The 25186-nt window shown below is 42.1% G+C and overlaps 1 protein-coding gene across 3 annotated transcripts; it reads right to left on the bottom strand.

Moving 5' to 3' along the window:
• Positions 1-755: 755 nt before the first annotated feature.
• On the bottom strand, positions 756-25186 carry LOC115156727 (nuclear receptor subfamily 2 group F member 6). Of its 3 annotated transcripts, none has more exons than XM_029704358.1 (5): positions 24401-25186; positions 22888-23626; positions 13894-13988; positions 7422-8000; positions 756-3089 (listed from the first exon to the last, which is right to left on the bottom strand). In XM_029704358.1, the coding sequence occupies exons 2-5, from the start codon at positions 23154-23156 to the stop codon at positions 2815-2817; spliced, it is 1218 nt and encodes a 405-aa protein (XP_029560218.1). In that variant the 5' UTR covers positions 23157-23626; positions 24401-25186; the 3' UTR covers positions 756-2814. The 3 variants fall into 3 exon arrangements, with proteins under 3 accessions (XP_029560218.1, XP_029560220.1, XP_029560219.1); XM_029704360.1 differs by having other exon boundaries at positions 7422-7997; XM_029704359.1 differs by lacking the exon at positions 24401-25186 and adding an exon at positions 23885-24389.

Raw genomic sequence — 25186 nt, 5'->3', positions numbered from 1 at the left:
ACCCTTTTTTCTAAGATTGTAGTAGTATGTTTTAGCGTTCTCCTCTATATCTCAGGGAGTGGCTGATGAATACAACCAGACTAAAGGACCTAAAGCGGGTGAGTGAAAACTGCGTTAGGGGGGCATACCTCATGTTACTGTACATCAAGGATTAAGCACTACCCTATATTTTCCAGCAGTTCGACAAAAGACACCAACTCATGCTCTCATGGAATATCGTATGATGGTGGCCACAGGTAAAGAGCATGAACAATAATTGTAACTTTGTCTGATGTTGCCTCACGCTGGTGCAAGATGCAACAGTGTAATAGTTCTTTCTTGGAAAATGATTTACAGTAGGTAGATTGAAATGATGAGGCTGTTTTCATCTATTCTACAAAATGTATGCATTACCTTTTGCACATTATTGTGCTGTCTAATATTCTCTCTTTAATGTTTTTAATGAAGAATAACAATTAACATATTTTTTGTAATTAAATATTCTAAATCATTCTAGAATATAATGTTTTGCAATGTGATCAAGCAACACATTCTTTCCCGACATTTATAAAAAACAACAACATTTACAGTAGTTTTTCTTTGATGAAAGCCTATACATACTGGTACTCCCCAGTAGGAGCAGTCCTCCATAGGAATGAATGGAATTCTACAGTATTTAAATGAAATGTTCCAATGACAAAATTACATATAGCTAAGTATTGTTTGTTGTAGTAGGGACGGTAACATTAGTCATCTCAAAAAATGATACTCAAACAAATGTTGATATATTTTTTTCGTTTTTTATTTTTGCTTACCTCACATAATATAATTTAAAAGCATGAATTAAGGTGTCTGTAATGGAATCAATATGGCAAAAACGAACGTAGACATGAATAAATGCATTTCTATAGCTTCCAAAATATGTTTTACAAGGTGGGGGAGTGCCAAGATGGAGGCACTGTGGCTTCAACACATCACCCCAAAACTCATCTAGTGTATATACAAATCATTAATTTCATCGCTTATTAGCTTGTGAGTACAAAACATATTGCCCACATCTAACTGACATTCTTATGGAGGTAACTGACACAACTAAGGAAAGAAACGATCCACACACTCACCTTGTCATTTTGGCTGCAGCAGTCACATCGCCAAACAGCCATGACAATAAACTCCCATATCGCCTAAGTGTTCTGCATTGAGCTAGTGGAATGCATTGCTTTATGGTGGCAACACAATTGGCTCAGGAGTAGCCTCTTGTTCTGCACCAGTGTAGTGTCATTTTCACCACTATGGAGAATCACATCTTTTTGACACATCGAGGAATGGTAGAGGTATTTTCACATGAAAATGTTCATGTTTAAAAAAGAAACTGTGAACTCAACATAAAAAAATAACTTTACTTTCTAATCCCATTTCGTCGAGATGAAACACAGATCAATAACTAAATTGTGACATGCAGCAGGACAACCTTTGGTTCCCTAAATCTACAGTATATACACTTCTTAACACTTACAATTAGTTCTGATGCGATTTCTCTGCATTTTGAAAGTACCAACTGTATATGCTCATTGTTTTCAGTATGGTCGCAGGTCATAGGTGAACCATTTGGCCACAACCTTTTTGATGAAATACTTTTTTGTCACTTGAGAACAGTCTTGTTTCAACAATCAGCCTGTCACTCACATCAGCTGCATTCAGGTGTAGTTTAAATATCATTCCGTATAAAAAAAATAAACTGTTCATCTTAAAGAATATGTCCAGATGAATGATCTACTCATACTGCAGTGTCCGAATTCATATTGAAAAGGCAGTCGTTGAAAAGAAGGCGGTTTGTGGTGAACAACTGTACAATGACAGAGAGGTTGCCTTTAGAAGAAATCCGTCTATAGCATTCTGCTGTCTTGTGAGGTATCAATCCATATTTGTGTGACTGTGGAGTTGGAAAAGTTGCCCAGTACAACACGTAAGAGCCCTATGAGTGATACATGGAAACAGTCATTGAGTCCCTCTGTAAGTCTCTCCACTTAATCTGCCTGGCTGATTTAGTAGTTCAAATGTCATATCTATAACCTCTTTAAAGCTATAATCCTTAATTGAAACAATAACAAAGCGGGCACCCCGCCTCTGTTTTGGTAAAAAGCTGAGGAATGGGCCTGGAGATACTGTATGTACATTTAACAATGTAGTTAAAACGATGTTCTGAGACTATAAGTTATTTATGTTATATTCTTCAAGAATAAATAGGTATATATAATTCATTTATAAGTCCAAAACTGGATGTAGCAAGTAAGGATTCTAGCTTTAAGGACAATTACGTTTTGAGTGAAATTTCTGTGGACGATGAAGATTTGGGTGAAATGTCTTGTCCCAGTTCCATTTCCTCTACCACTTCTGTGTTTGCATATATAAAGCTTTTCTACCAGAATACTCCAGAATTTCACCAAGTGTGATCTCTGTCTTGGTTTGAAACTCCACCAAAGGTCTGATGTTGATGTCGAAAGTCTTTGAACCAAAGGCAATGAGATGTGGAAAATGAGGCATGGTTCCAGTGACCTCTATTGACAGGACATTAATGTGTGTATGTAAGTCACTATGGCATGCGGATGGCATAGCTGACTCGGGTTGCCATAATGGCGGACAGTAGGTGTGTTGGCACCAGTGTGCTGGCAATAGACCCAGCTGGCACTAGGCTGGTATGGAGAGCTCAGTTCATGGAGGCAGTGCAACATGTATGATGTCCAGCTGGTGCTAGCATAGGATCACACAGATGGATGAGTCAGAGGAACCTGTGGTCCTTGTCGTCACTGCCCAGACGGAGACTTCCTTTCAGGGTTACTGTCCAGGGACGTAGGGCCAGCTGATGGAGCTTCCGGAGAGCTGCATGTCGCGGATGAGAGTCTCGATGGGCGTCTTGCCCACCAGACGCATGAAGAAGAGCTGGGAGATGAGGTTGGCGGGCACCGCACGGAGGGCGGGCAGGCGGAGGAGCAGGCGGCCGAAGCGCTGGGGCTGACCTGGGTACTGCATCCGCTCGTACTCTGTCAGAGCCACCTGGGCCTTCTCCTGCAGAGACTCCACATGGGCTGGATCTGTCAGGCCACACGCATCTGAGATGGAAGAAGGGAGGAAGAGATTGTTGAGGTGATTACAAAGTGGGAGGGAGCAGTACTTAAATGAGACGGGACCCTAAACGAAGATGAAGGGTTGCTTTCGGTTTGCAACAACAAGAAAAAGATTCTAACTGACAACTAAAAAGGTTAGGTGAACAACCTAGGTGTACAACCCAACCTTTTTAGTTGTCGGTTAGAATTTTTTTCTCTTCTGTTTTCCCGTTTTGTACACATTGTATCATTTCTATCTTTTGTTTTTGCATTTTTAGATTTTGGTCATTCAAGCATGATAATGCAAAATTGTTTAATTTACATGTCAAAATGTTCAAATCAAATCAAAGTTTATTTGTCACGTGCGCCGAATACAACAGGTGTAGACCTTACTGTGAAATGATTACTTACATGCTCTAACCAATAGTGCAAATAAGGTATTAGGTGAACAATAGGTAAGTAAAGAAATAAAAACAACAGTAAAAAGACAGTGAAAAACAGTAGCGAGGCTATACACAGTAGCCAGGCTACAAAAGTGGCAAGGCTACATACAGACACCGGTTAGTCGGGCTGATTGAGGTAGAATGTACATGTAGATATGGTTAAAGTTACTATGCATATATAATAAACAGAGAGTAGCAGTAGCGTAAAGAGGGGTTGGCGGGACACAATGCAGATAGCCAGGTTAGCCAATGTGCGGGAGCACTGGTTGGTCGGGCCTATTGAGGTAGTATGTACATAAATGTATAGTTAAAGTGACTGTGCATATCTGATAAACAGAGAGTAGCAGCAGTGTAAAAGAGATGTTGGGGGGCACACAATGCAAATATTCCGGGTAGCCATTTGATTACCTGTTCAGGAGTCTTATGGCTTGGGGGTAAAAAGTGTTGAGAAGCCTTTTTGTCCTAGACTTGGCACTCCGGTACCGCTTGCCATGCGGTAGCACAGAGAACAGTCTATGACTGGGGTGGCTGGGGTCTTTGACAATTTTTTGGGCCTTCCTCTGACACCGCCTGGTGTAGAGGTCCTGGATGGCAGGCAGCTTAACCCCAGTGATGTACTGGGCCATACACACTACCCTTTGTAGTGCCTTGTGGTCGGAGGCCGAGCAATTGCCGTACCAGGCAGTGATGCAACCAGTTAGGATGCTCTCGATGGTGCAGCTGTAGAACCTTTTGAGGATCTCAGGACCCATGCCAAATCTTTTTAGTTTCCTGGGGGGGGGGGGAATAGGCTTTGTCGTGCCCTCTTCACGACTATCTTGGTGTGTTTGGACCACTCTAGTTTGTTGGTGATGTGGACACCAAGGAACTTGAAGCTGTCAACCTGCTCCACTACAGCCCCGTCGATGAGAATGGGGACATACTCAGTCCTCCTTTTCCTGTAGTCCACAATCATCTCCTTAGTCTTGGTTACGTTGAGGGATCGTTTGTTATTCTGGCACCACCCGGCCAGGTCTCTGACCTCCTCCCTATAGGCTGTCTTGTCGTTGTCTGTGATCAAGCCTACCACTGTTGTGTCATTTGCAAACTTAATGATGGTGTTGGAGTCGTGCCTGGCAATGCAGTCGTGGGTGAACAGGGAGTACAGGAGGGGACTGAGCACGCACCCCTTGGGGGCTCCAGTGTTGAGGATCAGCGTGGCAGATGTGTTGCTACCTACCCTCACCACCTGGGGGCGGCCCGTCAGGAAGTCCAGGATCCAGTTGCAGAGGGAGGTGTTTAGTCCCAGGATCCTTAGCTTAGTGATGAGCTTTGAGGGCACTATGGTGTTGAACGCTGAGCTGTAGTCAATGAATAGCATTCTCACATTAGTGTTCCTTTTGTCCAGGTGGGAAAGGGCAGTGTGGAGTGCAATAGAGATTGCATCATCTGTGGATCTGTTTGGGCGGTATGCAAATTGGAGTGGGTCTAGGGTTTCTGGGATAATGGTGTTGATGTGAGCCATTACCAGCCTTTCAAAGCACTTCATGGCTACGGACGTGAGTGCTACGGGTCTGTAGTCATTTAGGCAGGTTGCCTTTGTGTTCTTGGGCACAGGGACTATGGTGGTCTGCTTGAAACATGTTGGTATTACAGGCTCAATCAGGGACATGTTGAAAATGTCAGTGAAGACACCTAACAGTTGGTCAGCACATGCCCAGAGCACACGTCCTGGTAATCCGTCTGGCCCCGCAGCCTTGTGTATGTTGACCTGTTTAAAGGTCTTACTCACGTCGGCTACGGAGAGTGTGATCACATTCTCAGGGTAAGTGTGCAGTGCAGACCTTTCAATTACAATATCGACGACAACAGTTTTTCTCATCTCGTCCTTGAGCACCCCCAAAATTACACATTTTTATTTTAAAAACGGGGCACCCGATTCAACTTGACAACTAATCATCAAATCCTCGATCAGGTGTTTTTGTTCGGGGCTACAATAAATGTGTGCTGTTGGGTAGGCTCCTCGAGGACCGGAGTTGAAAAACACCACACTACCATACATTTACATACGGCCTGTGATTGTACTCTGCACTTGCATTGTTGTGCCAGGAGAGGGTACCACACTCCTCAAGTCTACCAGTATAACCGTGTTCAGGTTTTGTCATAGTAATTTCAGTCAACAGGTGCTTGGTTGTCCTTACATAACATAGAGCAGTGCTCTCCAACACTGTTCCTGGAGAGAAACCCTCCCGTAGGTTTTTGCTCCAACACCAGTTGTACCTAATCTGATTCAGTTTATCAACCAGCTAATTATTAGAATCGGGTCCGTTATATAAGGGTAAGAGCAAAAATGTATTGGACTGTACTGTAGCTCTCCATGAAGAGGGTTTGGAAAGCCCTGATATAGAGTGATATGCTTTCCAATTAGAAATACACTACATATACAAAAGTATGTGGACACCCCTTCAAATTACTGGATTCAGCAATTTCAGCCACACCTATTTCTGACAGGTGTATAAAATTGAGCACACAGCCATGTAATCTCCATAGACAAACAATGGCAGTAGAATGGCCTTCCTAAAGAGCTCAGTGTCTTTCAACGTGGCACCGACATAGGATGCCACCTTTCTAACAAGTCAGTTTGTCAAATTTCGGACCTGCTAGAATGGCCCCAATAAACTGTAAGTGCTGTTATTGTGAAGTGGAAATGTCTAGGAGCAACAACGGCTCAGCCGCAAAGTGGTAGGCCACACAAGCCCACAGAACGGGACCGTCGCGTGCTGAAGTGCGTAGTGCGTAAAAATCATCTGTCCTCGGTTGCAACACTCACACCGAGTTCCAAACTGCCTCTGGAAGCAACATCAGCACAAGAACTGTTCGTCAGGAGCTTCATGAAATGGGTTTCCATGGCCGAGCAGCCGCACACAAGCCTAAGATCACCATGTGCTATGCTAAGCATCGGCTGGATTGGTGTAAAGCTCGCCGCCATTGGACTCTGGAGCAGTGGAAACATGTTCTCTGGAGTGATGAATCACGCTTCACCATCTGGCAATCTGACGGACAAATCTGGGTTTGGCGGATGCCAGGGGAACGCTACCTGCCCCAATGCATAGTGTCAACTGTAAAGTTTGTTGGAGGAAAAATGGTCTGGGGCTATTATTCATGGTTCGGGCTAGGCCCCTTAGTTCTAGTGAAGGGAAATCGTAGCGCTACAGCATTCAACAACATTCTAGACGATTCTGTATTTCCAACTTTGTGGCAACAGTTTGGGGCTGGCCCTTTCCTGTTTCAGCATGACAATGTCCTCGGGCACAAAAAGAGATCCATACAGAAATTGTTTGTCAAGATCGGTGTGGAAGAACTTCACTGGCCTGCACAAAGTCCTGACCTCAACCCCATTGAACACCCTTGGGATGAATTGGAACGCCAACTGTGAGACAGGCATAATCGCCCAACATCAGTGCCCGACCTCACTAATGCTCTTGTGGCTGAATGGAAGCAAGTCCCCGTAGCAATGTTCCAACATTTAGTGGAAAGCCTCCCCAGAAGAGTGGAGGCTGTTATAGCACCAACTCCATATTAATGCCCATGATTTTGGAATGAGATGTTCAACAAGCAGGTGTCCACATACTTTTGGTCATGTAGTGCATATGTTAAAGTCTCAGCATGTTAGTAAAAAGTCACAGCATGCAAGTCAATAGTTTGAATATGCAAGTATGTACAGTAGTCAAAAGTCTCAAAATGTAGCAGGTCGACATATAGGTCATAAAGTCTGACATGCATGCCAAAAAGTCTCCGAATGTAGGTCGAAAAGTCTGACATGCATGTCAAAAAGTATCAGCATGTCAAAACAAATCTCAACAGACTCAATTCGTATACAGTACAATGTGGGAATAAAATAAAACAGACATCTCACCTGGCGAGAAGAGGACGATGGCCTTAAGGCAGCTGTACTCGGCAGAGTCCACTTGGAGCCGGCTCAGCTTTTCCACCTGGTTCTGGAACACCCTCACCTGGTCCATGAAGGACACCACCCGCTCGGCCGACATGGGTGAGGAGTGGAAACCCGCAGCGGCCAGCAGTGGGGCCATGTGGAGGGGCAGGGCGGACTGGGCTGCGTTCAGGATGAACAACTCGCTCCAGCTCAACCTGAGGAGAGCCACCTGCTCTGACACAGGCAGCTCTGGGAAGTAAGGGATGTTCCTGGCCCACTCAATGGTGCTGAAGAGCAGCCTAGCTGCCAGCTCGCAGATGTTGTCGATGCCCATGACGGCCCCGCCCGCGCCGGTGGCCTGGCCCTGTTGGTTGTACTGGTGGCCGTAGCGGCTGCTAGGGTAGGGCTCGGCACGCAGCAGCTGGGAGATTAGCTCTGACACAGGCTGCCCACCATTGTTGTTGTAGAAATCGGCCCCTCCTACGCCACTACCGCCACCTACTGGGGTGCCCGTGGGGCTGAGGCTGGAGTGTGAGGGGGGGATACGTCCGCGCTGAACTGCTGGGGTGGGGATGGGGGCACAAAGGGAGGTTGGGGGGAGGTAAGAAGGGGCAGGGAAATGGGGAGGACGAAAGGGATTAGGATTTGGGTTGAAAAGTAGGGAGGGCAGGGGGGAGAAGTTGAAAATGAGTCGGGCATGCTCTCTCACAGTAGGAGGTTTGGCAGATTAACAACAGACGGTCTTGACCAGATAAGGACCATCTAATTCCTGAGTAAAGCTGGCACAAAGGGGCGCAGACAGATTCCTCAATAAAAGAGGGCAAAATGGAGGACTTGCATTCTTCGAGAATCCTCCAATTGAAGGTTATCTCGAAGAATAAAACAAAAGACAGCAGAATTATTCATTAAAATTTAATTTCCTCCAATTAATTCTCCCCTGGAGTTCATTTTTTACTATGTAAAGATTTGTATTACCAAAAGTGGGATAAAATATGACATTATGGCCTTTGTTTTCAGATTGATTGCTCTCAGAAAGAAAATGAAATTATTTTGCTTCTTTGTAAGGATGAAATAGAGCGTGGCTATATCAAATACTGCTATAAAGCTCCCAACCATAGTTAACTTATTAAGCCATTGGGTGAGTCATTTAACCTTGAAAATTCCACTCTAATATGCTCCTATGTGACTCGTTTCAGGAAACTAAGCGCACTACTTCACAGTAGCACCATTTGAACGTAACCTTTTTTTTAAAATCAAAATGTGGGGGGCAGAAATGCCTTCTGGAACATGTGAACTTTCATGTGCCTTAATAACAAACTCGTACGCAATCTGTAATACGAATAACATTTTTAAATTAAGAGCCTAGTTGGTTTAGCCATGGAAAAAGTCAGAAACCTTCCCGCTAGCCATGATTGGCTGAGATAATGAGTGGGCTGGACATGCCGAGAGATGAGATCGGATTGGTCTGCCATGTAGCACGCTTCTGTCTATAACATGAGCTGGTCAGTATGAGCTGGTCAGTATGAGCTGGCCAGTATGAGCTGGTCAGTATGTGTAGGTAATCCTTTCTAACGCTGCTTTTTTAAAAAGATATCACATAGTAGAACTGCATCAGGGTTGCTCTCCACTTTCTGGAGGACCGAGTTTTGAAATCAGTGGAATTAGTGTATGATAGCTAAAGAGATGAAGTTCTGGGGTTTGGTTACAAATATGCAGACAGAGTCGAAAAGAGAACACACAGAAGACTGTTGTATAAAACACCTGTCTCCGGATTACATCTTCAAACTAAGGGCAACCATGACATCTGTGACAGAGAGGGAGAAGCGTCCATCCATGTATACAGGTAAGATGGTCTAGCTAGCTACATTTTCAGATATTACACGTTTCTAATTTTGTCAGAAAGTTGTTTTCATTTCAAGTTAAAGTGTACTGTTAGCTAGCTAGGTAGCTAGCTAACGTTAACTGTCTAGCTAGCTAACATTGCGTGTATGATCTCTGTAGTAATATTATTTGTATCTCAGAGCCATTTGCATTGCTAGTTATAACCTAATGTTAGCTAGCTAACATTGAACCTGGTTGGTTAGGTACCTGCAGATTCATGCAGGGTAGTAACGTTATGAGTTGGGATTATGGTTCATTGTTTAGCTAGTTAGCTAGCTACATGTCTAAACAAAATATTTCATTATGCAAGTAACTATTTCAATAGAATGTTTATGTCACTGCAACAACTGTCGAGAGACGTAGCTGGTAAATTCGCTCTGGCTATATACTCCGATTTCAGAGCACTCTTGTCTGAGTGTGCGAGAGCACAGAATAACAGATGAATTTATGAACGCTCAACACCTGTTGAATATGGCCGGTGTCAGTAAACGTTGGCAAAAAAAGCGTTATAAAATTGTTGCCAGCAGCAGTATAGTTGCAGTCACCAATGCTCTGGATATCATAAAAACAGCCTAACCAGCTCTGTTAGGGCGAGTAAAATGGTCAGTGAGCTGTTCTCTCATTTGTGTCTGGAAGTAGCTAGCAAGCTAGCCAACGTTAGCCAGTTAGCTTGGGTGCTTGACTGCTGTTGTTAGGTCAGAATGCTCAGATCAACCCTACTCCTTGGCCAGAGTGTCCAGTGTGCTCTCTGAACGCTCCGAGAGCGAAGCGCTCTGAATTTACGAACGGACAATCTGACAACGCTCTGAGTTTACGAATGCCCAGAGCACACTGGTACTCCAGATTAAATTTACGAACACACCCGTAGCATAAACCAGCCTTTAGTCTTGAAATCTTTGGTTGTTTAGTACATAGCCTCACATATGAATCCTTAGAGATGGGTGGAGTTAGGAGGGTGTGAACGATGCTGAATGCGTGTAGACAAAGAAGAGCTCTCCAGTAGGTATCAAAACATTCAAGGGCCATTTTCTCAAAAGTGAGGTTACAAGTTTATCAACTTTCATAGCATAATTACTTTCCCATTGTTCCTCAACTGTAGTGTATGTTATACCATTTTCTAGCTCGGAGTCTCTACTTTTATCCAATGTAAAAAAAAAAAGATGCACAATTTCAATTGTTGCTACATAGGACCAAATCGAGCCGGTCGGTCACAGATAACGGAAGGCAGAGTCATCTATATTAGACTGAAGAGGAAGCATTTAGAGTTAAATTCCTCTACATTTTCTGCAACAGCTCAAGTAAATCATTGTGGGCGATATCACTCTGAGCTTCATGCTACAGACCCTTTACCTTAGGCTACAATAATGCCTTATATCAACGGCATAGGGATACTGTATTTTACTTAGGGCTTCATTAGGCTATAGTATAAGATGGCATATAACCATGGTAACGGTGGAACAATCACTACTACCAGACAGATAGAATGTTATACATACACAGTACCAGTCAAAACTTTGGACACACCTACTCATTCAAGGGTTTTTCTTTATTTGTACTATTTTCTACATTGCAGAATAATAGTGAATATATCAAAACTATGAATAACCACATAAGGAATCATGTAGTAACCAAAAGAAGTGTTAAACAAATCAAAATATATTTTATATTTGAGATAATTCAAAGTAGCCACCCTTTGCCTTGATGACAGCTTTGCACACTCTTGGCATTCTCTCAACCGGCATCATGAGGAAGGCTTTTCCAACAGTTTTGAAGGAGTTCCCACATATGCTGAGCACTTGTTGGCTGCTTTCCTTCACTCTGAGGTCCAACTCATCCCAAACAATCTCAATTGGGTTGAGGATGAGTGATTGTGGAGGCCAGGTCATCTGATGCAGCACTCCATCACTCTCCTTGGTCAAATAGCCCTTACACAGCCTGGAGGTATGTTTTGGGTCATTGTACTGTTGAAAAACAAATGATAGTCCCACTAAGCGCAAACCAGATGGGATGGTGTATCACTGCAGAATCCTGTGGTAGCCATGCTGGTTAAGTGTGCCTTGAATTCTAAATAAATCACTGACAGTGTCACCAGAAAAGCACCCCCACACCATCACACCTCCTCCTTCATGCTTCACGGTGAGAACCACACATGCGAAGATCATCCATTCACCTACTCTGGGTGTTACGCCTGCTCCGGTTCTCTGCCCTGCATTACGCACTCCTGCCACCATCATTTACGCACACCTGCCTTCCCTCGTCACGCGCATCAGCGATATTGGACTCACTCAATCTCCTGTTTATTACCTCCCCTGTATTTGTTGTTGTCGTCTGTCTTTTTGTTTCCCAGTTCTGACGCTGTTCCTGTCCTGTTGCATGTCCATTCCTAATTAAATGTCAACTCCCCGTACCTGCTTCTATTCTCCGGCGTCATTCCTTACACTGGTTCTCACAAAGACAAGGCGGTTGGAACCAAAAATCTCAAATTTGGACTTATCAGACCAAAAGGACAGATTTCTACTGGTTTAATGTCCATTGCTTGTGTTTCTTGGCCCAAGCAAGTCTCTTATTATTATTGGTGTCCTTTAGTAGTGGTTTCTTTGCAGCAATTTGACCATGAAGGCCTGATTCACTCAGTCTCCTCTGAACAGTTGATGTTGAGATGTGTCTGTTACTTGAACTCTGTGAAGCATTTATTTGAGCTGCAATATGAGGTGAAGTTAACGCTAATGAACTTGTCCTCTGCATCAGAGGTAACTCTGGGTCTTTCTTTCCTGTGGCGGTCCTCATGAGAGCCAGTTTCATCATTGCTCTTCATGGTTATTGTGAATCCACTTTAAGAAACTTTTCAAGTTCTTGAAATGTTCCGCATTGACTGACCTTCATGTCTTAAAGTAATGATGGACTGTCATTTCTCTTTGCTTATTTGAGCTGTTCTTGCCATAATATGGACTTGGTCTTTTACCAAATAGGGCTATCTTCTGTATACCACCCCTACCTTGTCACAACACAACTGATTGTCTCAAACGCATTAAGAAGGAAAGAAATTCCACAAATTAACTTTTAACAAGGCACACCTGTTAATCTAAATGCATTCCAGGTGACAACCTCATGAAGCTCGTTGAGAGAATGCCAAGAGTGTGCAAAGCTGTCGTCAAGGCAAAGGGTGGCTACTTTGACGAATTTTACATTTTACCTTTACGTCATTTAGCAGACGCTCTTATCCAGAGCGACTTACAATTTGGTGCATTCACCTTATCTCAAATATAAAATATATTTTCATTTGTTTAACAGTTTTTGGTTACTTCATGATTCCATATGGGTTATTTCATACAGTAGTTTTGATGTTTTCACTATTATTCTACAATGTAGAAAATAGTACAAAAATAAAGAAAAACCCTTGAAAAAATAGGTGTGTCCAAACTTTTGACTGGTACTGTATATTCAAATGACTATGGGGCTATAGCTACAGTTGAGATACAGACAGCGATGTGCGTGAATGACTGGTGCTCAGGGGCGCAGGTGGCTTGCTCCTGTATCCCTCTCATTCACTCAGGTGAGGCACTAGATTTGATGACAAAGTGCATGGCATCGAGACTGTACCCATGGCAAGCTTAGCTATGATAGGGCCAGGGTAGTTATTTGTGACATGGACTATGGCCCACATGAAAAAATACTATAGTATACTATGGTATAAATACTATAGTAGTCACTGTATTGTTTTTGCGGACTAAAGTCTGATACTGTAGGACTTACAGTTAACTATAGTATAAATACTGTAGTAAAATAAAACTGTAGTATATACTATAGTAATTCATGTAGTGTTTTTGCAGATTATGGTATACTGTAGAATTTACTGTTGTGCTTTTGTGGAAATTACTGCACAATTTAATATAGTGTTTTCGTTGTATTATCTTTGACACAGAAGTGAGGACTTTTGCCTTGAGAAACCTACTGGCAAAATACTAAAAGAGCAAATGTTCCATAACCTGCAGGTAAGTCTGCACTCCTGCTCTTTTCTACAACCTGTAGGGAACACAATATATGATCTACACTTGGCATGTACAGTATGTTCCTCACTTATGGGTGGCACAAAGTGTGATATGGGGGCGAGGTACAGGTAGGGTATATGCAAAATAATTACTGTAGTATTTACTTAAGTTTTTTTAAATATTGTTTCCACAGTCATTACTGTAGTATTTACTACAGTGTTTTTTGGGAGGATAATACTGTAGTATTTACTATAGTATTCTACAGTATACAACAACATTCTATAGTAAGTACTACACATAGAGGGATACTACAGTGTGTAGTATAGTATTCTACTGTATACTACAGTTTACTATATAATTATATAGTAAGTACTGTAGTATTCTATAATAAATTGTAGTATTTTTTCATGTGGGGGGCCATGTAATGGTAAAAAAGTTAACTTGTTTTTTTAGGGCAGAAATCAATGGATACAGTCCCTTGACTGGAGTTCATGTCTCTTAAGTCAACATAAATATATTCTGCATGAATTTACACAGAAATATGGATATGCAGGTGTTCTATTGTATGTGGACAGGAAAAGTACCTTCTTTGCGCATTCCTACACGAAAGCACTTCTCCAGGCGACAGTACTGGCACTGGTTACGATGATGTTGGTCGATCTGGCACTCTCGATTCGACCTGAAATATAGATCAAAACATGTCATCACTGCTATGCCATACACAAATGATAAGGACATTTAGCTTAGCTGACACTTAGAACAGCTACATAACCCTTGGTAGAAATCTATAGTAGCATACACAGTATGTGTGATATCACTTTAATGGAGGAAGGTCACTTCAACGTGATGTAAAACATTTCCAGGCAGTTGTGAGTTACCAGACCATATCTAAATGATTGCATAACATTAGAGGGTATAGGTAAAAAGCTGAAGCATAAAACACGATGTGATACAAAATAAGCTTCTATTTAAATATATTATAGGTATAAGCTGGTTCACAGAACCCGGTTATACAATTGCACAGCAAATTCTCCACTTTAAATCAACACTGACAGTGTTAAACTTAACACTGGGCCAGTGTCTACAGGGGTCCACACTTTTCAATGTTAAGTTAACACTGAAAAGTGTGCTGATTACACTACAATGGTGCCAGAGAAGAAGGCAGACGTTTTACGTGTCCCCAACCGATAGTTTTTTGTTTGTTTATTTGCGTTTTTTGTAACTTATTTTTTTACTTGTTTTGTACACAATGTTGCCGCTACCATCTCTTATGACCGAAAATAATTCTAGACATAAGGACTGCGATTACTCACCAAGGGCTGTCAGAATCCTTTTTTTCCTTTAACGAGTCTGACGAGCCCGACGCGAACGATATACTGCTTTCTTGGGAACAGGCCCAGATCCCCGTGATTTGCGTGAAGAGGACGTGGAGAAAAAGGGGCCAGACGGCAGGCTGCCTTCTGAGAATTTGTAGGCGATCTAATAAAACCCCACTTCCTTCCATTCTGCTAGCAAACGTGCAATCTTTGGAGAATAAAATCGATGACCTACGAGAAAGATTAAAGTACCAACAGGACATTCAAAACTGAAATATCTTATGCTTCACGGAGTCGTGGCTGAACGAAGACACTATCAACATACAGCTGGCTGGTTATACGCTGTACCGGCAGGATAGAACAGCGGCGTCTGGTAAGACAAGGAGCGGTGGATTATGTATTTTTGTAAATAACAGCTGGTGCACGATATCTAAGGAAGCTATTGCTCGCCTGAGGTAGAGTATCTCACGATAAGCTGTAGACCACACTATCTATCTAGAGAGTTTTCATCTGTATTTTTCGTAGCTGCTTACATACCACCAGTCAGAGGCTGGCACTAAAACAGCATTGAATGAGCTGTATTCCGCCATAAGCAAACAAGAAAACACTCACCCAGAGGCGACGCTCCTAGTAGCCGGGGACTTTAATGCAGGGAAACTTAAATCCGTCTTACCAAATTTATATTAACATGTTAAATGTGCAACCAGAGGGAAAAAAACTCTGGACCACCTTTACTCCACACACAGAGACGCATACAAAGCTCTCCCTCACCCTCCATTTGGAAAATCTAACCATAATTCTATCCTCCTGATACCTGCTTACAAGAAAAAATTTAAGCAGGAAGCACCAGTGACTAGATCAATAAAAAGGTGGTCAGATGAAGCAGATGCTAAACTACAGGAATGTTTTGCTAGCACAGACTGGAATATGTTCCGGGATTCCTACGATGGCATTGAGGAGTACACCATATCAGTCATTGGCTTCATCAATAAGTGCATCGATGATGTCCTCCCCACAGTGACCGTACGTACATACCCCAACCAGAAGCCATGGATTACAGGCAACATCCACACTGAGCTAAAGGCTAGAGCTGCAGCTTTCAAGGAGCTGGACTCTAACCCGGAAGCTTATAAGAAATCCCGCTATGCCCTCTGACGAACCATCAAACAGGCAAAGTGTCAATACAGGACTAAGATCGAATTGTACTACACCGGCTCTGATGCTTGTCGGATGTGGCAGGGCTTGCAAACCATTACAGACTACAAAGGGAAGCACAGCCACGAGCTTCCCAGTGACATGAGCCAACCAGACGAGCTAAACTACTTCTATGCTTGCTTCGAGGCAAATAAAAATGAAACATGCATGAGAGCACAAGCTGTTCCGGAAGACTGTGCGATCACGCTCTCTGCAGCCGATGTGAGTAAGACTTTTAAATAGGTCAAGATTCACAAGGCCGCAGGACCAGACGGATTACCAGGACGTGTACTGCAAGCGTACGCTGACCAACTGGCAAGTGTCTTCACTGACATTTTCAACATGTCCCTGTCCGAGTCTGTAATACCAACATGTTTTAAGTAGACCACCATAGTGATTCTGCCCAAGAACACTAAGGTAACCTGCCTAAATGACTACCGACCCATAGCACTCACGTCTGTAGCCATGAAGTGCTTTGAAAGAATGGTCATGGCTCACATCAACACCATTAGCCCAGAAACCCTAGACCCACTCCAATTTGCATACGCCCCACAGATCCCAGATGACGCAATCTCTATTGCACTCCACACTGCCCTTTCCCATCTGGACAAAGGAACACATATGTGAGAATGATATTCATTGACCACAGCTCAGCGTTCAACACCATAGTGCCCTCAAAGCTCATCAATAAGCTAAGGATCCTGGGACTAAACGTCTTCCTCTTCAACTGGATCCTGGACTTCCTGACGGGCCGCCCCCAGGTGGTAAGGGTAGGTAACAACACATCCGCCACGCTGATCCTCAACACTGGAGCCCCCTCACAGGGCTGCGTGCTCATGCCCCTCCTGTACTCCCTGTTCACTCATGACTGCACGGCCAGGCACGACTCCAACACCATCATTAAGTCTGCCAATGACACAACAGTGGTAGGCCTGATCACCGACAATGACGAGACAGCCTATAGGGAGGTTTGTTGTTTTTTTGTTGGGCCTACCAACTACGCTAGCTAGCAGACTTCTGCCCGTTTTGATTTTTGAAAATGTCAGAATTAAAAAAAATGCATAGAACAATTACAAATAAAAATATGCTAGCAAGCAAGCTAGCTAGCTAGTTACCAATACATAATATACACTGCTCAAAAAAATAAAGGGAACACTTAAACAACACAATGTAACTCCAAGTCAATCACACTTCTGTGAAATCAAACTGTCCACTTAGGAAGCAACACTGATTGACAATAATTGTCACATGCTGTTGTGCAAATGGAATAGACAACATATGGAAATTATAGGCAATTAGCAAGACACCCCCAATAAAGGAGTGGTTCTGCAGGTGGGGACCACAGACCACTTCTCAGTTCCTATGCTTCCTGGCTGATGTTTTGGTCACTTTTGAATGCTGGCGGTGCTTTCACTCTAGTGGTAGCATGAGACGGAGTCTACAACCCACACAAGTGGCTCAAGTAGTGCAGCTCATCCAGGATGGCACATCAATGCGAGCTGTGGCAAGAAGGTTTGCTGTGTCTGTCAGCGTAGTGTCCAGAGCATGGAGGCGCTACCAGGAGACAGGCCAGTACATCAGGAGATGTGGAGGAGGCCGTAGAAGGGCAACAACCCAGCAGCAGGACCACTACCTCCGCCTTTGTGCAAGGAGGAGCAGGAGAAGCACTGCCAGAGCCCTGCTGGCAAATATGCTATGGTCGCTACTCACTAGCTAACCAGCTAGATAATGTTAGCTGGGCTTGATGGCTTCATCTTCCCTGAACCTTGTTCACAGGGTATCCGTACCCCAAGGGTATTACGTGAAACACCCAGCATGTTAGCTAGCTAGCTACTCGTGTCAACACAAGCACTGTTATTGCTAGCTGAATAACACAACAACTTGCTACCCCTAGCGTAGCACCCCGTAATATCGGCATATTCAACAGCGTTTAAGAAATATATTACCTTCAACAGTGTTATCTTGTGAACAAGCCATCAATGTTTTGTGATTATTGGTGTCGTAAAAACACCAATAGCAATTAGGGTTAGCAATTAACATGTTTGACATTTCAGTGGAAATACAACTATCAGCTTTTTGATAAGCGGTTTAGCAAAAAAAATACATCCCTTATTATCGGTATACGGTCCCTCGTTATTGGGCACCTTCATATTTTGTTCAATTACAAGATACAGCAGTTTAATTTTGTTCAAAAAAGAGACACCAACCCTCGTATCTGAAGTGTTTACTAGAGAGTTGACTAGTTGGCTAGCTTATCGGTAAAAAAAGAATACTTGCCTGAAATCCGTTAGCTATATTTCAGAGGTAAAATATGTATATTAAATGATGTGTGGTCTGTCATGCGGTCGAATTTTACAATATACAGCGTGTCCCACAAAATGTGTATACTTTGAAAACTCTCAAAACCTAACTTAACTTACATAAACTGCAATGAAAATTGGTGGTCAGCTAGCTAGAAGAGTGTCTTTAGTTGCAAAACGTACCATTTCTAGTCCATTTAAATGTTGAGCTCGCGGTGATTTAAACGTCTAACCACTAGAGTGTTTCCGAAGTTAGGGAGTGTCCGATGGGGGGAAATGAGTTAGCTAGCTATACGCCTAAAGTATAGATATCATGATGATGATAACTAGCGGTAATGTTTAGTGTCTATGCTAAATTGTCATACATTATTCTTCTCTACCACAGATTCCCACAAGGTCTCAGACTCCAGGATGCTTAGAAGGAGCAAACAGATTAATACAGCCAGAGTTGTCGATTTCCATTGTCACTTGTGATGCTAAAAAGGTCAGAGAAAGACACTCCCATTTTGCTAAATTAGCTAGCTATCTAGGCCACTCACCATACTAAAGGATCCAGATTGATTCACCACTTAAATAGTTATGTTTATGTTATTGGGTAGGCATATATATATATATATATATATATATATATATATATATATATATATATATATATATATATATATATATATATATATATACACACAGTGGCTTGCGTAAGTATTCACCCCCTTGGCATTCCTTACAACCTGGAATTAAAATGGCTTTTTGGGGGGGTTGTAATCATTTGATTTACACAACATGCCTACCACTTTGAAGATGCAAAATATTTTTTCTTGTGAAACAAATAAGACTAACAAAAAAAGAAAACTTGAGCGTGCATAACTTTTCACCCCCCCAAAGTCAATACTTTGTAGAGCCACTTTTTGCAGCAATTACAGCTGCAAATCTCTTGGGGTATGTCTCTATAAGCTTGGCACATCTAGCCACTGGGATTTTTGCCCATTCTTCAAGGCAAAACTGCTCCAGCTCCTTTAAGTTGGATGGGTTCTGCTGATGTACAGCAATCTTTAAGTCATACTACAGATTTTCAATTGGATTGAGGTCTGGCCTTTGACTAGGCCATTCAAAGACATTTAAATGTTTCCCCTTTAACCACTCAAGTGTTGCTTTAGCAGTATGCTTAGGGTCATTGTCCTGCTGGATGGTGAACCTTCGTCCCAGTCTCAAATCTCTTGAAGACTGAAACAGGGTTCCCTCAAAAATTTCCCTGTACTTAGCACCATCCATCATACCTTCAATTCTGACCAGTTTCCCAGTCCCTGCCGACAAAAAACATCCCCACAGCATGATGCTGCCACCACCATGCTTCACTGTGGATATGGTGTTCTCTGGGTGATGAGAGGTGTTGGGTTCGCGCCAGATATAGCATTTTCCTTGATGGCCAAAAAGCTCAATTTTAGTCTCATCTGACCAGAGTACCTTCTTCCATAGGTTTGGGGAGTCTCCCACATGCCTTTTGGTGAACACCAAACGTGTTTGCTTATTTTTTTTCTTTAAGCAATGGCTTTTTTCTGGCCACTCTTCTGTAAAGCCCAACTCTGTGGAATGTATGGCTTAAAGTGGTCCTATGGACAGATACCCCAATCTCCGCTGTGGAGCTTTGCAGCTCCTTCAGGGTTATCTTTGGTCTCTTTGTTGCATCTCTGATTAATGACCTCCTTGCTTGGTCCATGAGTTTTGGTGGGCAGCCCTCTCTTGACAGGTTTGTTGTTGTGCCATATTCTTTCAATTTTTTAACAATGCATTTAAAGGTGCTCCGTGGGATGTTCAAAGTTTCTGATATTTTTTTATAACCCAACCCTGATCTGTACTTCGCCACAACTTTGTCCCTGACCTGTTTGGAGAGCTCCTTGGTCTTCATGGTGCCGCTTGCTTGGTGCTGTCTCTTGCTTAAAGGTGTTGCAGACTCTGGGGCCTTTCAGAACAGGTGTGTGTGTATATATATATACTGAGATCATGTGACAGATCATGTGACACTTAGAGTGCACACAGGTGGACTTTATTTAACTAATTATGTGACTTCTGAAGGTAATTGGTTGCACCAGATCTTATTTAGGGGCTTCATAGCAAAGGGGGTCAATACATACGCACGCACCTCTTTTCCATTTTTTATAATTTTTAGAAAAAACATATTCTTTTCATTTCACTTCACCAATTTGGACTATTTTGTATATGTCCATTACATGAAATCCAAATAAAAATCAATTTAAATTACAGGTTGTAATGCAACAAAATAGGAAAAACACCAAGGGGGGTGAATACTTTTTCAAGGCACTGTATATATATATATATATATATATATATATATGGTATTTCTACATGTTGCAACAAAGTTGACTAAAGTAGAAGCTCTTTTTTGGTTTGTAAGTATTTTCACTTGGTAATGAGTAATAAGTAATTACATAGAAATTGCTCACATGTAACTATAAAGTTACACCTCACTTTAAATAGTTAAATCCTGTGTAAGAACTATCGACAATCTTGTACTTATTCAGATATTACAGGTATGCACTAGTGTGTTTATTTTCTCATTTGGATTGCGCTTTCAGAAGCTGATGATTAGATTGCCAGAATGGGTAACGTACTTTGTAGATGCACAATAATTACAAGCACCTCAAGATACACTTCATTTTAACTAGCTAAATCCTGTGTAACACCTAGTAATTACATTGTACTTATGCAGATATTACAATTACTCTGTGACAACACTGAGTGTAGATTTTGAAGAGTGCGCATTTACGGGTAGGTAAATAGAGCCTTTTGAGCTTCCAACCTTTGTAATCTTGGACACCCAGCGCATCTGTCCACAAAATATTACATCCTTGTGACAGTTATTACTGAATCATATGCAGCTGAGAAGAAACTAAACACTACATTTGTGAATTTAGTGGAAACTTGCTCATTTCTAACAAGCATGGTAACATGCATTTGTTGTTACGCCTCTGTAATTACAGACCGCAATTACAAACAGTTACAGGTTGTTATTACAGTGTAACTATGAGTTATTACAATTAACTACAATACTTGTTACAGTATAATTACACATGTAATGACACTGTAATAAGGACCCCTTAAAATGAAGTGTTACCAAAAAAAATCTACCTGCAGGAAATCTGATGATGACGGGCGTGGTTTTCAAAGGAATGTTTTACTTTCCACATTGTAAAACTGACACAATCACACTCAACACTGGTTATTAACACCAACACTGGGGTTATTTTACACCACTGAGTGTTATTTTTACTCTTACAGAGTTAATTTAACTTCTAAATCAACACTAGAAATGTTACACTTAAAAATCAACACTAGGTAACACTGGCCAATTTTCTGTGTATATACTGTATGACACAATCACTCTCTTTCCTTAGATGATCCATGGCATTAAATACTGCATCTTGCTCATGGATCTTTCATATGGGCAGACTGGCTGATGTAAGGATGACTAAATCGCAGTGGGGAAGAAATTCAATCATCTGACTTCAAGACCAGTTTTGTAGAAGAAAACTTATGAATTTGTATGATATCTTCTGGGAGATGGGGAAAACAATGTAAATCAATAAATAGCATACCGCAAAACAGCACAGTACATTAGAAAATATCCCAATGTAGAGCTGAACAATACAATTAAATTCAATAGAGGTGTATATTCAACCCTCAATTGTTGCATATTGTTGTCTACCAATAATATGGACAATCAAAACATTTGCCAATAAACAATGGTGTGTACAATGTTTAATTCAGCTATTCTCTTCAGAGACCTTTCATGTCATGAAAGGCTCTCACTTAAAGGAAAATACCACTCAAAAACTGTCTTTTGGTATTTGTTTCATTAGTCCACTGTTGATACAGTCCAAAAATGTTTTGCATGTCAGCATTCAAGTTTTCAAGACAGAACTTTCAAAATATGATACAAAACGCATCATACTGTGACACTTTCTGTATTTTGAAAGTTCTATATCTTGAAAACTTTGCTGACATACCAAACATTTTGGAACTGTATTAACAGTGGACTAATGAGACAAATTCCCCAAATATCCCTTTAAGTGAGGGATGACTCAAACCCATTATGCGCACTGCTGTGGGAAATTGTAACAGCTCTGCACAGTCAACAATGTATTAATGCATGACTCATTCTAGCTATTTGCATCCATTTGCTTTGTACAAATGGGATATCCATAACAGACAAACTAAGAGATCAGAAATAAAGGATCAGTGACAAAGCTATTACACAGGTGTATGCTACAGTTTGGTTGAGAAATAGGTGAATTCTCCTCTTACAATGTAAATCACTTTGAGCACTTTAAAGATGCACTATGCAGAAATCGCTCCGACCACTTCCTGGTTGCTAAAATTCGAATAGTTTGCCTAATTTCAGTTTATGTGACAAAACAAACAAGTATAGTCTAGAGAATTATTGTACTATCTAAACCGTTGTTAAATATATTTTCCATAACCAAAAATATTGTATTTTCAGCTGTTTGAAGCTGGTGTACAAAACAGAAAGTAAAACATTCAAAAATGAAACTTGAGAACAGGAAGCATAGAAATAGGGCACATAGAACAGATCTACCGCTTCTTAGACTTGCTTTCAATGAGAATGACAGATCTATAACCAAAATTTCTAGGGTTGGGTCGCCCAAAAAGTTACACATGCAGCTCTGTTATAATTATCCATCCACTTTGAGAATCCATAATTAAATCATCATAATTATTAATTAAGTCTCACCTGCAGGTATAGTTGAGGTTGCGACGGATGCTTCTCTTGAAGAAGCTCTTGCAGCCCTCGCAGGTGAACACACCGTAGTGCTTCCCACTGGACTTGTCCCCACACACCACACAGTCCACCACACATGCCTTGTCTTCGTCCCCAGCCTCCATGTCACTGCCCCCTGCCTGGGGCGAACCGTCCTCCTCCTCTCCCCTCAGATAGCCCTTCTCCCCCAGCCCGTTGGTGCCCCCGTTGGGATCTCCCCAGCCCCCACTCACCATGGCCATTGTTTGATTAGCAGACCACAGAAGGAATGGGAGACAGCCAAAGCGTTCGGTAGCTGCCGTCTAAACTTCCTGACTTTCTTTTGTGCTCCGCTGTTCAGAGTTCAATATTTGAAGGTTCTCTGTCTTCTCATTTAATCATTTGTTTGGCTTTTTGGTCCTTAAAGTGTGTTGGAAAATAAAATATTCTGTCTGAAAAATACCCACACCCTCTTTAAAATTTTTAGAACAGTGTAAATGGTGTAGAATGTTTGTCCTCCCCAAAAAAACAATAGAGCTGTTTTGTCTCCTCCCCTTCCACTATGATCCGGAAATAGTTAAGCCTTTCACTTTAGAAACTTTTGTTTTGCATGCCTGTGGCTTCCAATGCCCCTTGTTTTTCTTTCTCCTTTTTCAGTTATTCACTCTTTTTGTGTGTTTTTTCCTTTGGCCCATGTCCTCCGACGGCTGTCTTATAGAAGTCGAAACAGAACCTTTCACAGGAAACAATGAATCAAACACACATTTTCAACAACGGACGAAAACACACCCCATTCACTAGCTCTCGAAAACCCTTATTATCCGTAGGGTTTTCACTGGTTAGCTTCGCCCACGGTTGGCTGCGTGTGAACTACAATTCAGACACTGTGTTTTAACGTTTAACTTGCGAAACGGTTTTCAAAACATATCATATGCCCCTTCTCTTTCTATCAGCGAGAAAGAATCGTTCAAATAAAAATAGATACACTTACAGTAGCAGTTTCTCACACATCCATATGCTGTGCGTGCCTCCAGTTGACGAAATATACTTCCTCCCCAGTTACGCTTACACACAGGTGTTCTGAGCATGCTAGTCCTTACGTTTCCAAAACCTTACCGCAAGCGATGCGTTTTAACGTTCAGAACAAGCATTGAAGCTCTTAAACAAAACTCCCCGGAACAGAAGATACTATCTTCAATAGTTGCTGAAGGTAGTTAGCGTCTATGAATGAGTTACGCATTCACTAGCACTTTGCACATGATTAGAGAGGGAAATTCTCTCTCACTCCCTTCTCTCTTTGGCAAGAATAATGGCTGAAAAAGAACCTCGCTAGTCCTTAGCACATGCCTGGAGACGAAGCAGTGGCCACCCCTCATACCCCTTATACCTCATGCCGTTTTCCTTTCTGATAGTGTTAATGTAGAGACCTAGTCCTGCTGCCTTTCTGGAATATATTACTTATATCCTGGCATTAGAGAGAAATAATACAAAAGCCTTGTATGCTTACCTTTGGAAGTACATTCATATAAATGTCTTGTTTTTGCCAAATCACTCTTACAGCCACGGCGGGAGTGAGGGTACAGACAGAGCGAGGCAAGAGATGTGTTTACCAGCAATCCTCAGAGCACCAACAGCGTTCTGGTTGACAAAGAGCTCTTCCAGGTCACCATTAGCAAAACATCTTGATGTTTCACAGCTCACTGTGTGGCAATATCATCAAGGCACACAGAAAACTACTATCAAGTCTCAACTGTGATTACATCTACCCCCTCTGTTTAACTAAATCAACCAGTCTCTCTGGCTCTCTTGAAAATGATCTTCAGCTCAAGGAAGTGCCCTCTCTTCCTTGTTTGTTGTTGCAGAGGGCTAGGCTGTAGCAATATCATCGGTCATAGTGGCTAGACCAGTCTCTGATTCAGACCCTCCAAAAATAGAGAGCACAGATGAGGTAGAAATCCAAAAAGCCTCCTTTCCACCCCTCAGAAGTCAGTGGAGCTACTCTAAGCACTCACTCCAGTCTTTTGTCAGTTCTTTCCCACCTAGCACTAATGACTTGTGGCCTAGCCCTGAGCTCAGTCCGTGTGGGTGCTTCCCGTGGCTGAGGCAAGGGGGAAGGGACAGGGCTTTCTCTCCTCCCTTTGGCTGCAGAGTCCACAAATGCAATTAAGATTTTAAAAAAGAAGGCTAGGCTCTAGACAGTGTTGCAAGCCGCCACACTGACCATCCTCTCTCTTTCTGTGTCTGTGTTTCTCCCGCTCCCTCAGTTTTCTTCAGCCTGTGTGTGTGTGAGAGA

Source organism: Salmo trutta, chromosome 21 (genome assembly GCF_901001165.1).
Source record: "Salmo trutta chromosome 21, fSalTru1.1, whole genome shotgun sequence".
Lineage (NCBI taxonomy): Eukaryota > Metazoa > Chordata > Actinopteri > Salmoniformes > Salmonidae > Salmo > Salmo trutta.
The sequence above is the reverse complement of the archived record's forward strand: the minus strand, read 5'-3'. Positions and strand labels throughout refer to the sequence as shown.